Source organism: Lutjanus erythropterus, chromosome 14 (assembly GCF_056507025.1).
Source record: "Lutjanus erythropterus isolate fLutEry1 chromosome 14, fLutEry1.hap2, whole genome shotgun sequence".
Taxonomy (NCBI): domain Eukaryota; kingdom Metazoa; phylum Chordata; class Actinopteri; order Lutjaniformes; family Lutjanidae; genus Lutjanus; species Lutjanus erythropterus.
The window spans coordinates 30334341-30351551 of record NC_139330.1 but is presented as its reverse complement, the minus strand read 5'-3'; the positions used below and the strand labels follow the sequence as shown (position 1 = coordinate 30351551).

Genomic DNA, 17211 nt, shown 5'->3' with positions numbered 1-17211 from the left:
AACCTCCATTAAATTATGATTTTAAAAAAAAATATCAAACCAAGAGTTGTAGTATGATCAGCAGGGGCCAGTTGATGGCTGCAGTGATTTTGGTGACACTACAGTGCATAAAAGAGAAGTTATTAAATTTTATTATTAATAAAAATTCCATAAAATTATGATTTTTAAAAAATATATCAAACCAAGTGTTGTAATAGATTTAAAAAAAAATTTACCAAACCAAGTGTTGTAGTATGATCAGCAGGGGACATTTGATGGCTGCAGTGATTTTGGTGGCACTACAGTACTTAAAAGAGAAGTTATTACATTTTATTATGAATAAAATTTCTTAAAATTCTGAAAAAATGCTTTTAATATCAAACCAAGAGTTGTAGTATGATCAGCAGCAGCCAGTTGATGGCTGCAGTGATTTTGGTGGCACTACAGTACTTAAAAGAGAAGTTATTAAATTTTATTATTAATAAAACCTCCATTAAATTATGATTTTTTTAAAAAAATATCAAACCAAGAGTTGTAGTATGATCAGCAGCATCCACTTGATGTCTGCAGTGATTTTGGTGGCACTACAGTACATAAAAGAGAAGTTATTACATTTTATTATTAATAAAATTTCTTAAAATTCTGAAAAAATGCTTTTAATATCAAACCAAGAGTTGTAGTATGATCAGCAGCATCCAGTTGATAGCTGCAGTGATTTTGGTGGCACTACAGTACATAAAAGAGAGGTTATTAAATTTTATTATTAATAAAATTTCTTAAAATTCTGAAAAAATGCTTTTAATATCAAACCAAGAGTTGTAGTATGATCAGCAGCAGCCAGTTGATGGCTGCAGTGATTTTGGTGGCACTACAGTACTTAAAAGAGAAGTTATTACATTTTATTATTAATAAAACCTCCATTAAATTATAATTTTTTTTTTAAAAATTATCAAACCAAGAGTTGTAGTATGATCAGCAGCATCCAGTTGATGGCTGCAGTGATTTTGGTGGCACTACAGTACATAAAAGAGAAGTTATTACATTTTATTATTAATAAAATTTCTTAAAATTCTGAAAAAATGCTTTTAATATCAAACCAAGTGTTGTAGTATGATCAGCAGGGGACAGTTGATGGCTGCAGTGATTTTGGTGGCACTACAGTACATAAAAGAGAAGTTATTACATTTTATTATTAATAAAACCTCCATTAAATTATGATTTTTTTTAAAAAAAATATCAAACCAAGAGTTGTAGTATGATCAGCAGGGGCCAGTTGATAGCTGCAGTGATTTTGGTGGCACTACAGTACATAAAAGAGAAGTTATTACATTTTATTATGAATAAAATTTCTTAAAATTCTGAAAAAATGCTTTTAATATCAAACCAAGAGTTGTAGTATGATCAGCAGCAGCCAGTTGATGGCTGCAGTGATTTTGGTGGCACTATAGTACTTAAAAGAGAAGTTATTAAATTTTATTATTAATAAAACCTCCATTAAATTATGATTTTTTTAAAAAAATATCAAACCAAGAGTTGTAGTATGATCAGCAGCAGCCAGTTGATGACTGCGGTGATTTTCGTGGCACTACAGTACATAAAAGAGAAGTTATTACATTTTATCATTAATAAAATTTCTTAAAATTCTGAAAAAATGCTTTTAATATCAAACCAAGAGTTGTAGTATGATCAGCAGCATCCAGTTGATAGCTGCAGTGATTTTGGTGGCACTACAGTACATAAAAGAGAGGTTATTAAATTTTATTATTAATAAAATTTCTTAAAATTCTGAAAAAATGCTTTTAATATCAAACCAAGAGTTGTAGTATGATCAGCAGCAGCCAGTTGATGGCTGCAGTGATTTTGGTGGCACTACAGTACTTAAAAGAGAAGTTATTACATTTTATTATTAATAAAACCTCCATTAAATTATGATTTTTTTTAAAAAAAATATCAAACCAAGAGTTGTAGTATGATCAGCAGGGGCCAGTTGATAGCTGCAGTGATTTTGGTGGCACTACAGTACATAAAAGAGAAGTTATTACATTTTATTATGAATAAAATTTCTTAAAATTCTGAAAAAATGCTTTTAATATCAAACCAAGAGTTGTAGTATGATCAGCAGCAGCCAGTTGATGGCTGCAGTGATTTTGGTGGCACTATAGTACTTAAAAGAGAAGTTATTAAATTTTATTATTAATAAAACCTCCATTAAATTATGATTTTTTAAAAAAAATATCAAACCAAGAGTTGTAGTATGATCAGCAGCAGCCAGTTGATGGCTGCAGTGAGTTTGGTGACACTACAGTACATAAAAGACAAGTTATTAAATTTTATTATTAATAAAAATTCCATAAAATTATGGTTTTTAAAAAATATATCAAACCAAGTGTTGTAATAGATTTAAAAAAAAAATTATCAAACCAAGTGTTGTAGTATGATCAGCAGGGGACATTTGATGGCTGCAGTGATTTTGGTGGCACTACAGTACTTAAAAGAGAAGTTATTACATTTTATTATTAATAAAACCTCCATTAAATTATAATTTTTTAAAAAAAATATCAAACCAAGAGTTGTAGTATGATCAGCAGCATCCAGTTGATGGCTGCAGTGATTTTGGTGGCACTACAGTACTTAAAAGAGAAGTTATTACATTTTATTATGAATAAAATTTCTTAAAATTCTGAAAAAATGCTTTTAATATCAAACCAAGAGTTGTAGTATGATCAGCAGCAGCCAGTTGATGGCTGCAGTGATTTTGGTGGCACTATAGTACTTAAAAGAGAAGTTATTAAATTTTATTATGAATAAAACCTCCATTAAATTATGATTTTTTTAAAAAAATATCAAACCAAGAGTTGTAGTATGATCAGCAGCATCCACTTGATGTCTGCAGTGATTTTGGTGGCACTACAGTACATAAAAGAGAAGTTATTACATTTTATTATTAATAAAATTTCTTAAAATTCTGAAAAAATGCTTTTAATATCAAACCAAGAGTTGTAGTATGATCAGCAGCATCCAGTTGATAGCTGCAGTGATTTTGGTGGCACTACAGTACATAAAAGAGAGGTTATTAAATTTTATTATTAATAAAATTTCTTAAAATTCTGAAAAAATGCTTTTAATATCAAACCAAGAGTTGTAGTATGATCAGCAGCAGCCAGTTGATGGCTGCAGTGATTTTGGTGGCACTACAGTACTTAAAAGAGAAGTTATTACATTTTATTATTAATAAAACCTCCATTAAATTATGATTTTTTTAAAAAAAAATATCAAACCAAGAGTTGTAGTATGATCAGCAGCATCCAGTTGATAGCTGCAGTGATTTTGGTGGCACTACAGTACATAAAAGAGAAGTTATTACATTTTATTATTAATAAAATTTCTTAAAATTCTGAAAAAATGCTTTTAATATCAAACCAAGTGTTGTAGTATGATCAGCAGGGGACAGTTGATGGCTGCAGTGATTTTGGTGGCACTACAGTACATAAAAGAGAAGTTATTACATTTTATTATTAATAAAACCTCCATTAAATTATGATTTTTTTTAAAAAAAATATCAAACCAAGAGTTGTAGTATGATCAGCAGGGGCCAGTTGATAGCTGCAGTGATTTTGGTGGCACTACAGTACATAAAAGAGAAGTTATTACATTTTATTATGAATAAAATTTCTTAAAATTCTGAAAAAATGCTTTTAATATCAAACCAAGAGTTGTAGTATGATCAGCAGCAGCCAGTTGATGGCTGCAGTGATTTTGGTGGCACTACAGTACTTAAAAGAGAAGTTATTACATTTTATTATTAATAAAACCTCCATTAAATTATGATTTTTTTTAAAAAAAATATCAAACCAAGAGTTGTAGTATGATCAGCAGGGGCCAGTTGATAGCTGCAGTGATTTTGGTGGCACTACAGTACATAAAAGAGAAGTTATTACATTTTATTATGAATAAAATTTCTTAAAATTCTGAAAAAATGCTTTTAATATCAAACCAAGAGTTGTAGTATGATCAGCAGCAGCCAGTTGATGGCTGCAGTGATTTTGGTGGCACTATAGTACTTAAAAGAGAAGTTATTAAATTTTATTATTAATAAAACCTCCATTAAATTATGATTTTTTAAAAAAAATATCAAACCAAGAGTTGTAGTATGATCAGCAGCAGCCAGTTGATGGCTGCAGTGAGTTTGGTGACACTACAGTACATAAAAGACAAGTTATTAAATTTTATTATTAATAAAAATTCCATAAAATTATGTTTTTTAAAAAATATATCAAACCAAGTGTTGTAATAGATTTAAAAAAAAAATTATCAAACCAAGTGTTGTAGTATGATCAGCAGGGGACATTTGATGGCTGCAGTGATTTTGGTGGCACTACAGTACTTAAAAGAGAAGTTATTACATTTTATTATTAATAAAACCTCCATTAAATTATAATTTTTTAAAAAAAATATCAAACCAAGAGTTGTAGTATGATCAGCAGCATCCAGTTGATGGCTGCAGTGATTTTGGTGGCACTACAGTACTTAAAAGAGAAGTTATTACATTTTATTATTAATAAAATTTCTTAAAATTCTGAAAAAATGCTTTTAATATCAAACCAAGAGTTGTAGTATGATAAGCAGCAGCCAGTTGATGGCTGCAGTGATTTTGGTGGCACTATAGTACTTAAAAGAGAAGTTATTACATTTTATTATTAATAAAACCTCCATTAAATTATGATTTTTTTTAAAAAATATCAAACCAAGAGTTGTAGTATGATCAGCAGCAGCCAGTTGATGGCTGCAGTGAGTTTGGTGACACTACAGTACATAAAAGACAAGTTATTGAATTTTATTATTAATAAAAATTCCATAAAATTATGGTTTTTAAAAAATATATCAAACCAAGTGTTGTAATAGATTTTTTAAAAAAATATATCAAACCAAGTGTTGTAGTATGATCAGCAGGGGACAGTTGATAGCTGCAGTGATTTTGGTGGCACTACAGTACTTAAAAGAGAAGTTATTACATTTTATTATTAATAAAACCTCCATTAAATTATGATTTTTTTTTTTTAAATATCAAACCAAGAGTTGTAGTATGATCAGCAGCAGCCAGTTGATGGCTGCAGTGATTTTGGTGGCACTACAGTACATAAAAGAGAGGTTATTAAATTTTATTATTAATAAAAATTCCATAAAATTATGATTTTTAAAAAATATATCAAACCAAGTGTTGTAATAGATTTAAAAAAAAAAATTATCAAACCAAGTGTTGTAGTATGATCAGCAGGGGACATTTGATGGCTGCAGTGATTTTGGTGGCACTACAGTACTTAAAAGAGAAGTTATTACATTTTATTATTAATAAAACCTCCATTAAATTATGATTTAAAAAAAAAAAATATCAAACCAAGAGTTGTAGTATGATCAGCAGGGGCCAGTTGATAGCTGCAGTGATTTTGGTGGCACTACAGTACATAAAAGAGAGGTTATTAAATTTTATTATTAATAAAAATTCTTAAAATTCTGAAAAAATGCTTTTAATATCAAAGCAAGAGTTGTAGTATGATCAGCAGCAGCCAGTTGATGGCTGCAGTGATTTTGGTGGCACTACAGTACTTAAAAGAGAAGTTATTACATTTTATTATTAATAAAACCTCCATTAAATTATGATTTTAAAAAAAATATCAAACCAAGAGTTGTAGTATGATCAGCAGGGGCCAGTTGATGGCTGCAGTGATTTTGGTGGCACTACAGTACATAAAAGAGAAGTTATTAAATTTTATTATTAATAAAAATTCCATAAAATTATGATTTTTAAAAAATATATCAAACCAAGTGTTGTAATAGATTTAAAAAAAAAATTACCAAACCAAGTGTTGTAGTATGATCAGCAGGGGACATTTGATGGCTGCAGTGATTTTGGTGGCACTACAGTACTTAAAAGAGAAGTTATTACATTTTATTATTAATAAAACCTCCATTAAATTATGATTTTTTTTAAAAAAATATCAAACCAAGAGTTGTAGTATGATCAGCAGGGGCCAGTTGATAGCTGCAGTGATTTTGGTGGCACTACAGTACATAAAAGAGAGGTTATTAAATTTTATTATTAATAAAATTTCTTAAAATTCTGAAAAAATGCTTTTAATATCAAACCAAGAGTTGTAGTATGATCAGCAGCAGCCAGTTGATGGCTGCGGTGATTTTGGTGGCACTACAGTACATAAAAGAGAGGTTATTAAATTTTATTATTAATAAAATTTCTTAAAATTCTGAAAAAAATGCTTTTAATATCAAACCAAGAGTTGTAGTATGATCAGCAGCATCCAGTTGATAGCTGCAGTGATTTTGGTGGCACTACAGTACATAAAAGAGAAGTTATTACATTTTATTATTAATAAAATTTCTTAAAATTCTGAAAAAATGCTTTTAATATCAAACCAAGAGTTGTAGTATGATCAGCAGCAGTCAGTTGATGGCTGCAGTGATTTTGGTGACACTACAGTACATAAAAGAGAAGTTATTACATTTTATTATTAATAAAACCTCCATTAAATTATGATTTTTTTAAAAAAAAATATCAAACCAAGAGTTGTAGTATGATCAGCAGGGGCCAGTTGATAGCTGCAGTGATTTTGGTGGCACTACAGTACATAAAAGAGAAGTTATTACATTTTATTATTAATAAAATTTCTTAAAATTCTGAAAAAATGCTTTTAATATCAAACCAAGAGTTGTAGTATGATCAGCAGCAGCCAGTTGATGGCTGCAGTGATTTTGGTGGCACTATAGTACTTAAAAGAGAAGTTATTACATTTTATTATTAATAAAACCTCCATTAAATTATGATTTTTTAAAAAAAATATCAAACCAAGAGTTGTAGTATGATCAGCAGCAGCCAGTTGATAGCTGCAGTGATTTTGGTGGCACTACAGTACATAAAAGAGAGGTTATTAAATTTTATTATTAATAAAATTTCTTAAAATTCTGAAAAAATGCTTTTAATATCAAACCAAGAGTTGTAGTATGATCAGCAGCATCCAGTTGATGGCTGCAGTGATTTTGGTGGCACTACAGTACATAAAAGAGAGGTTATTAAATTTTATTATTAATAAAAATTCCATAAAATTATGATTTTTAATAAATATATCAAACCAAGTGTTGTAATAGATTTAAAAAAAAAAAATTATCAAACCAAGTGTTGTAGTATGATCAGCAGGGGACATTTGATGGCTGTAGTGATTTTGGTGGCACTACAGTACTTAAAAGAGAAGTTATTACATTTTATTATTAATAAAACCTCCATTAAATTATGATTTTTAAAAAAAATATATCAAACCAAGAGTTGTAGTATGGTCAGCAGGGGCCAGTTGATAGCTGCAGTGATTTTGGTGGCACTACAGTACATAAAAGAGAGGTTATTAAATTTTATTATTAATAAAATTTCTTAAAATTCTGAAAAAATGCTTTTAATACCAAACCAAGAGTTGTAGTATGATCAGCAGCAGCCAGTTGATGGCTGCAGTGAGTTTGGTGACACTACAGTACATAAAAGACAAGTTATTAAATTTTATTATTAATAAATTTCCATAAAATTATGGTTTTTAAAAAATATATCAAACCAAGTGTTGTAATAGATTTTAAAAAAAAAATTATCAAACCAAGTGTTGTAGTATGATCAGCAGGGGACATTTGATGGCTGCAGTGATTTTGGTGGCACTACAGTACTTAAAAGAGAAGTTATTACATTTTATTATTAATAAAACCTCCATTAAATTATAATTTTTTTAAAAAAAATTATCAAACCAAGAGTTGTAGTATGATCAGCAGCATCCAGTTGATGGCTGCAGTGATTTTGGTGGCACTACAGTACATAAAAGAGAAGTTATTACATTTTATTATTAATAAAATTTCTTAAAATTCTGAAAAAATGCTTTTAATATCAAACCAAGAGTTGTAGTATGATCAGCAGCAGCCAGTTGATGGCTGCAGTGATTTTGGTGACACTACAGTACATAAAAGAGAAGTTATTACATTTTATTATTAATAAAACCTCCATTAAATTATGATTTTTTTAAAAAAAATATCAAACCAAGAGTTGTAGTATGATCAGCAGGGGCCAGTTGATAGCTGCAGTGATTTTGGTGGCACTACAGTACATAAAAGAGAAGTTATTACATTTTATTATTAATAAAACCTCAATTAAATTATGATTTTTTTTAAAAAAAATATCAAACCAAGAGTTGTAGTATGATCAGCAGCATCCAGTTGATAGCTGCAGTGATTTTGGTGGCACTACAGTACATAAAAGAGAAGTTATTAAATTTTATTATTAATAAAATTTCTTAAAATTCTGAAAAAATGCTTTTAATATCAAACCAAGAGTTGTAGTATGATCAGCAGCAGCCAGTTGATGGCTGCAGTGATTTTGGTGGCACTACAGTACATAAAAGAGAAGTTATTAAATTTTATTATTAATAAAATTTCTTAAAATTCTGAAAAAATGCTTTTAATATCAAACCAAGAGTTGTAGTATGATCAGCAGCATCCAGTTGATGGCTGCAGTGATTTTGGTGACACTACATTGTCTAAGAGTGAAGTTATTGAATATCTGTGTAGTGTTTCTCTTCGCTGCTGTAGCGGTTTTGCAATTTGCAGACGGTCCCTATCCACTCGTCTCACAGCCGGCTGCTCATAGACACCAATGTTGTTTCTGCAGCTTGAAAGACAGCTACTTTTGATAAAACTGGGCTTGTAGCACATTGTCTACCTTACAACGATGGGAAAGAGGCCTCGTTTATGTTTTGACAACGTATCACTAATGAGTTATTGATGCCGGAAGTCCGAATCTGTGAATATCTTTCCAACTTTACCGAGCTTTTGTAGTTAGGAAGTTAATGAATAATCATTAAGCGATTAATTCCTGTTACGAATTTAACCAATCAAAAACGTATTTGTGGATATTTAATCAATAGATGTGGCAGTAATTTGCACCTCATGTGACAATGTTTTGTTTGGTGGAGCCATTTGTTGAATAAGGAAAATTAAACCTTGATTTAAAATGAGAAAAAAATTACAAAAAACAAAACATAAAATGTTGAGGGAAATGAGGGAAATAACACGCCTTGTGTCTGTGCCTGTAGTGACACAGCAGACCAAACTTCTGATCCGTGCTCTTATCGTCCCTGCAGGGCTCTGAGAGTGAGGAAGAAGATGTCGGGTGATCGGATGCCGGTGAAGATGATTGGTGACATCCTGACCAACCAGCTGCCCCACATGCAGCCGTACATCAGGTTCTGTCTGTTGTCTTTTAACCCCACCCCTCCCCCACATTTAATCAGTCAGGAGGTCAGTTGATGTCTTTCTGTAAAAGTGATGTGTAAAATGTTTTCTGTGATCAGATTCTGTTCTTGTCAGCTGAACGGAGCCACGCTGATTCAGCAGAAAACGGACGACAACCCTGAGATCAAAGACTTCCTCAAGGTATAAAACACACACTCTGCACACACACACACACACACACACACACACACACACACACACACACACTGTATGTGCAGCATTTTACTGTGAGAGGGGTTTATTTTATTAGAAGACTTAAATTAGTCTCTATAAGCAACATGTTAGAATCTTACATGATTATAAAAGAATTATCAATCAAATATTCAGTCTTAAAGGTGCAATAAGAGTTTAAAAATTAACTAACATTATCAACAGAAGGTGAAGAAATAACAGTTTTGACATTATATCAGAGACATCTATGTATTGTGTAGCAGAGATATCTACTGATGTTAGCATGCTAACCAGCTAGCGTCATTCCACCCTGCGATAGTGGGTCACTGTAGCGTCAATTCTGACCTCAGTCCGACAACAATGAGATGGTTTTCTTGGCGGGTTTGGTTGCGAGCTCCCCAGGGCTTATCCACCATGTATGTGCCACGTTGTCAAACTGGCCTCTGTCAGTCTTTGTGGCGGTGTTCAGTCCCAGTCTGACTGTGTTTCCTGAGAGGCTGCTGCCCAAACACCCTCCACATCCTGTCCAAACACCCAGTCTGGTGCAGAGTCAGCTAACAGGACCACTAGCTGCATGGCTAATACCAGCCACAGTTAGCAGTTATGCCTCCTTTGCCTCCTTTGAATTTGACAAGTGGCCAATTCTTACACATTACACCTCAAAGAAACTGCAACTTCATAGCACAAATATTTAAACATTATTTAACTTTAGCAGTAGGGATGGGGTTACCCCTTGTCTAGCATTTAGTACATCTCATTTTAATTTGTAAAATTAAAAATGAAAAATCTAACTGAACAGTATTTCAAATGCTGTGTCTGTGATTGTCTCCATCAGAGGTTGGCCATGGACCCCAGGTGTAAGGGAATGCCTCTGTCCAGCTTCCTGCTAAAACCCATGCAGAGAGTCACACGCTACCCACTCATTATCAAGAACGTACGTACGACACACACAGTGTCTGTATTAAGACTTAAAATCAGTTCAGCATTCGAGCCACTGATGCAGTTTTGATTCCCGCTGTCTTACTTTTCTGTCTGTTGATTTCAGATCTTAGAAAACACTCCAGAGTCACATCCAGACCACAGCCACCTGAAAGCTGCTCTGGAGAAAGCAGAGGAGCTGTGCTCACAGGTGAAAACACACACACACACACACACACACATCAACTTTTGTAACTGATATTTAGGAAAATGTTTTGTCATCTAAATAAATTTTGCCTATTTTTAGGACAGTCTTTGTACATGCCTTTAGTATTTGCATTTTAGATTAATGTATATCTGAGTATATGTGGGTAAAAGTCTGTTTGTATATATGTGAATGTTTTTGTGCACATGGTATATCTTTTATAATAATTGTTTAATGTACAAACAAATAAACTAGAAAGGCACTTCAAGCACAATCGCCATTTTATCTGGATGTGTTTAAATAGGCTTATTTTGGTTATAATGACTTGGAACAGTAGAATTTAGACATTGCCTATTTCTCACAAACCTGCATTTCTTTCTTCATTGATTTTACAGTTGACTTATCTCGCAATATTAATGAACATTTCATAACAATAGGGCTCAGAGTTTTTCCGTAACCCTGCTTACATTCAAACAAATTAAACCAAAAATATCACCTCCTCAGCAGAGGTAACAGATTAAATAAACACCCACACATCCGACTGATGACTGACTGAATGTGTGTTGTTGTGTTTGTAGGTGAATGAGGGCGTCAGGGAGAAGGAGAACTCAGATCGTCTGGAGTGGATTCAGGCTCACGTCCAGTGTGAAGGCCTGTCTGAGGTGACTGCAACACATGCATGTGTGCACACACATAACAAAAATTGTTTTCATTTATATTTAATTTTTACAGGGTATGTTAGGGGAGTATTTATGATCTTGCATGCTCAAAATATATATGTGCTTGTAGTTTAATAGAACAACAGCAAAAAAAATAACAAGAACAGACAGTAAATTATTAAAACATTAATAAATATAATAATAACTTTATTTATATAGCACCTTTACAAATAGTTTTCTCAAGTGCTTTGACAGACAGAAGAAAATAATCACCTTTCCCTCACTGTCCGTCAGCAACTGGTGTTTAACTCGGTCACCAACTGTCTGGGTCCCAGGAAGTTCCTCCACAGTGGGAAGTTGTTTAAAGCCAAGAGCAGCAAGGAGCTCTACGGCTTCCTGTTCAATGACTTCCTGCTGCTGACACAGGTGAGCCCGACGTTCCTCTGTGTGTCTCTTCTGCACAGTTCAAGGCTCCTGTCCTTAAATCCATCTTCCTCTTTGTTCCTCTCACAGGTGACCAAACCTCTGGGCTCGTCAGGCTCGGACAAAGTCTTCTCCTCGAAAACACACCTGCAGTACCGCATGTATAAGACAGTAAGACCGTACACACACACACACACACACACACACACACACACACACACACACACACACACACACTAATACAGGATCACCTTTCCAACCCTGTGACTCCTGCAGCACTTTGTTTGTTTGTTTTTTGTTTGTTTTTTTCATTGGCATGTTCACTATCAGATATCCTTATTGGCTACAAAAATTCAAAAAAAAAATTACATAATGCATACTTAAGTAAGGGTAAAATTACAGACTTGAAAAAATATTCATAACAGTACAAGTACCCCAAAAAATTACTTACAGTAACATGTGTAGCTGTAATGAGCTACTTCAACTGCTGTTTTTTAGGGATGTAATAATATATTGAATATTGTGATTTAAACCATGATGTTATGTAGTTAATTTTTTGTTTTATTATTCTTATTTTATTTTATAAAACGGCTGCAACTGACTGCTGCATTGATTGTGTTTTGTTTGTACAAACTGTACATAATTCAAACATTCATTGCCAAAGACAGTTCATGCCAGTTTCTTGTAAATGTCCGTCTACTTTTATTTTATTTTTTTTAAAAAAAGGGAAAGCAGAAGCACTTTAAATTAAAATGAAAAACTAATTTTATACGAACAAAAAATGCACATCATTTTTCTTTGTTTTTTAATATATTGTTGACTTTTTATTGTGATATTATCGTACCTTCAGTGATACTGTTGCATTCTTTTTCTCCTCACTGCCCAACCTGACACAGAATCATAGACTATTTTGAAATTTACATAAAAGCTATTTATTTTTATTTAGGCACTAACTTTATCTTTTATCCACCAATTTACATTGTTTCAAATCTTGCAATGGAAATATGCAATCACAAAAATATATAGTTGCCAACTTCAAAATAAAATATCTGTTGTGTTAAATGCTGGAAATGCTTAAATTAGGCTTTTGGCAACCTGCACATATATGTACTTCACTTAGACTGAAGTAGAATTTATTTTGAATTGATGGCCCTACTGTAAATGTATCTATACCCCCTGCATGACTTACACTAACTCATAATAACGTTTTTTTCTCGTCTCTTTCAGCCAATCTTCCTAAATGAAGTGTTAGTGAAGTTGCCAACAGACCCGTCAGGAGATGAACCTCTGTTCCACATCTCTCACATAGACAGAGTTTACACACTCAGAGCCGAAAGTATCAATGAAAGGTAATAAAAACACATGGACACACATGTACAGTACATGCAGTGGTGCAAGAAATATTCAAAACCTTAGTGAAATAAAAACATCACTAGCAAACTTTACTATCTCAAATTAGTATTTAAGTACAGTGCTTGGGTTAATGTATTTAGTTACATTCCACCACTGAGTATATGATCCACAGTTCTGAAACACAAGGGAACCCAAAGTTAAAGCACAGATTTTGCGCAAGCTGTCTAATTTCTTAGTTTTGGTCATCATTCCTAACATTTGTGATTAAACCTGAGCTAAAAGTGTCTGTAGTTGCTCTCATGTGTTTTTTTTTTTTTGTGTGTTTGTGGTATTCAGGACGGCGTGGGTTCAGAAAATTAAGGCAGCGTCAGAACTCTTCATTGAGACAGAAAAGAAGAAGCGAGAGAAGGCGTATCTAGGTATCTCTCTTTTTCTTCCCTCCATCCTGAATGTTTTGTTAAATGTTACAAACTTACTGTCAAGATTTGACCAATCTTTATGATACCCAATTAATAAAAACTGTCTTTTCTGTGTCTCAGTGCGTTCTCAGAGGGCTACAGGTATCGGTAGACTGATGGTCAATATTGTGGAGGGAATCGAGCTCAAACCCTGTCGCTCCCATGGTATGAACACACTCCTTTTACCGACCTTTGAAAAAGACCTTCATTTCATTATGTACAGTCTCTATCTTTACTAAAAAACATGTGAAATGAAACAAAGTTTTACTTTTTTTCTGCTAAAATAAAAATTGCCTATTAGCGGTGTTAGCATCTTCGGCAAGTGATGCCCATTCATTATAATGTTGAAACGTTGCTAATAATGCTAACAGGCATTTGTATCTGTTTTTCCAGGAAAAAGTAACCCATACTGTGAGGTAACCATGGGTTCACAGTGCCATATCACAAAAACATTACAGGTATGACTGTGGTAAACACATTTCTGATGTTTATTCAGCCTTCTTATATTACTGATCAGCGATAAAGAAATGTTTGCAGAGATTTATTGTTTCTCTTCCATCACTTACCCTCTTTTAAGGACCAGTAACAGAAAAAGGTCTGAAAATTTAGTTGGGTTCCCCGTATGGTTTCAGTTTAGGTTGTTGTTGTTGTTGTTACCAATAACATTAAGCCATTTGCCAGCATATTTCATAGTTATAACTATTTTACATTGATTGATGGTCCAATTCAATTCTGAGCTGACTTAAATATAGGTCTTATTCTTTAACCAAGCTCTGCATTGGTCCAAGTCTGCTGACCAAATAAGCCTCCTTTATGCTGATGATGTGTTATTATTTAGTAACGATAAAGATTTTAAGTGGAAGCTCACAAGGAGAGATATCTCTAATTGTCTATCAGATCCTCAATGCTGCTGCCTTTCTCTTCCTATTCTCTCTTTGTAGGACACATTGAATCCCAAGTGGAATTCCAATTGTCAGTTTTTTATAAAGGACCTGGAACAGGACGTCCTCTGTGTCACTGTGTTTGAACGAGACCAGTTCTCACCTGATGGTCAGTAATCATCCAACATTTTCTTGCAGGTCTGTTCTCCAGATCAATAAATGGCTTTTTATTTTTACTTGCTCATCACACGTTCTCCCCTTTTGACTTCCCCCAACCCCCATCCCAGACTTCCTGGGCAGGACGGAGATCCGGTTGGCTGAAATAAAGAAGGACCAGGGCTCTAAAGGACCAATCACGAAACGGTTGCTGCTCCACGAGGTTCCCACAGGAGAGATCGTCGTCAGGCTGGACCTCCAGCTGTTTGAAGAACCGTAAAAACCTGGACAAGAGTTTACTGTAGTGGATTGGACCAAAAGGAGCTAAGAGACAGTTGGGCTGGGTTAGACTGGACTGGTCTAGATTCTCTTAGTTTGGTCTGGTTCAGTTGCATAGTGCTTATAGGCTGTTTAGATGTTTAGAAGATGTTGCTGGGGGACCTGTAAAAGTGATGGTGATATATAGTCACATCTTAAGTTAGAGCTAATGTTAGCAGAACACTAGTTAACTAGCTGAATAATTAGCCGTTAGGCAGCTATGTGGCTAGTGTTTTGCTAATATTGGTTAACTTAAGATGTAACTCTATTACATTATTATATTTAAGTTGATTGAGGTTCCACTAGGTTAACCTAACCTGCCAGATGGTTTGTTACACAGGAACATCTGGAGAGTCGTCCTTACAAACAGTTTGGAAAAGGGCAAGCACTTTGAAAAACCACTGGGCAGGTGATGGGATGAACCCTATATCTGTCTATCACGTCTAACACAGGGGTAACTTCAACCAATCAGATCAAACTCTTGCCGAAGAGAAATTGAGAAAAGCCTTCTGTGCCATTCTTTGTTCTCCTTTAAATGAAGAAACTCTCTCCAGTTCTGATATTACCTCTTCAGAAGCTGCCATGAGTTGTTTGAGACGAGTCGCTTCCGTGGATGTTTTTCACAATCGTCACACCCAGTAGTCTTTAGGTCTATTAGGACGCCGATAGGCTGTACCACTTCCAGTGCAAACACAAACAGTTAACTTGAAGCCTGGCAAGATGGATTGTCGCGTGATCTCGCGAATCTAGTTGCCTCACAAGATAACCACTAGGTACTAAACTTGCTCAACCGATATTTGAGCACAGAGCAAAAATGGGCGGGACTTTGAAGCATCAATTAAAGGTAAATACACCTTTTAACAAGCATTTCTTTTAGTGAACTTTTTAAAGCTAACAGGTTAGCTAGCTCAGCATAAAAGATGTTGTACTGCCGAGGAATGAAAATGTTTCTGTTCAAGTCCAGTCCAACCTGCGTCTGTCCTCCTGCAGTCTGGCTCCATTTTGGATTTAGTCCAATCCAGTTCAGTCCAGTCCTCTTCATCAGCCGGGTCTTTACTGTTTCTCTTCCTCTGCTTCATCAGACAGTCTCGCAGACACTCCAGTGACAATCCCAGCCCTCCTTCTTAGTCCCAACAAACCCCAAACCCCTGTGTGTGTGTGTGTGTGTGTGTGTGTGCGCGTGCGCGTATGTGTGTGTGTGTGTGTGAGACAGAGAGAGTGAATGACCGTATGAGTGTCGAGGTGGACAGGCTAATTAAAGGTACGGTTAGGTGTACATTTTCTTTGATTTTTTTTTACGTCAAGTCTTACAACTGTCTCGGAGGCTTAAGCTCAACTCTTCAGACTTTCAGCGGTGAGGTACTACATGTGAAGGGACCTTGTCATTTTTAAATGTTTTGCTCTGTTTTGACCTTCACTGAACACTTGCCACATTATCTCAGAAAGTGCTAAATATGTACAGGTTTAATGAGAAATGCTAACGATGCTAATAAGCTGAAAATATAGAAAAATTTTAGCCCAATATATGACAAGTGTCCAGTGTAAATAAATGACAGACATCCCTTTCACATGTATCGACTATAATAATAATATTACTGAAATGTGCAACCAGGAAAGAGGTGTGACAGCTAATTTAAATTGAGGTACTGTAAAGAAGAATGTCTTAATTTTCTTATTTTTTTATGTTGGACACACACGGGGGTGATAGTTTTAGGTGATTTTTGTCACACATCTAAACTCTATTGTTACGTTGCTGCTGTGTGGAGTTGTCACGGTGGCCGTCACTATGCAGGGGAGGAAAACCCTGAAAGAATCACGGGGGCCCAGAGCTGGATAGGGGCCCTCAAACATGCTAGGTACTACAGACGTGTATTTTATAGGAACAGCATTTTAGATCATTTCCACACTCTAACCCTGAAGAAGCTCAATCTATAAAAATAAGGTTACTGTGCGTCGGCACTCCCAGCACTTTTAAAACACACTGTCGCTGATATTAGAGCAGAGCAGGACACGACTCGGCACAGTGGCCATTTTGAATAGTCAAAGTAGGAATTTGATAAAACACAAGGGTTTAAAGTTTAAGACTGGTGATATTCTTTATTTTTCTTATAATAAACAAACCCCATGAAAAACCAAAACTAACAACTCGTTGGTGTTCAAGCCCAAACCCACTGATTCCTATTGAAGAGGTAAATCTTCAAAAATGTCTTTTCAGACCAGAAGACTGTAATTTTAAGAAAACCTCATTCAAATGAGGGGAAATATTTCATTTGTTGGGGACTATTTTCATCAGTGGATTAATACACATTTAGTGCTCTTGTGCATGGGTCTTCAACGGGGTCAGGCCCCCTAGGGTGTAC

General features: G+C 34.2%; 1 protein-coding gene across 2 annotated transcripts in view; it reads left to right on the top strand.

The window, feature by feature from the left end:
• Nucleotides 1-15326, top strand: part of itsn1 (intersectin 1 (SH3 domain protein)) — a 101179-nt gene extending 85853 nt beyond the window's left edge. For both annotated transcript variants that reach the window (XM_084736468.1, XM_084736467.1), the window contains 13 exons: nt 9159-9260; nt 9369-9450; nt 10316-10414; nt 10526-10609; nt 11182-11265; nt 11557-11688; nt 11776-11856; nt 12913-13034; nt 13375-13457; nt 13578-13661; nt 13890-13954; nt 14438-14546; nt 14665-15326. In XM_084736468.1, coding sequence (XP_084592594.1) covers nt 9159-9260; nt 9369-9450; nt 10316-10414; nt 10526-10609; nt 11182-11265; nt 11557-11688; nt 11776-11856; nt 12913-13034; nt 13375-13457; nt 13578-13661; nt 13890-13954; nt 14438-14546; nt 14665-14813 — 1276 coding nt within the window. In that variant the 3' untranslated portion in view covers nt 14814-15326. The remainder of the gene's footprint in view (nt 1-9158; nt 9261-9368; nt 9451-10315; nt 10415-10525; nt 10610-11181; nt 11266-11556; nt 11689-11775; nt 11857-12912; nt 13035-13374; nt 13458-13577; nt 13662-13889; nt 13955-14437; nt 14547-14664) is intronic.
• Nucleotides 15327-17211: the final 1885 nt, after the last annotated feature.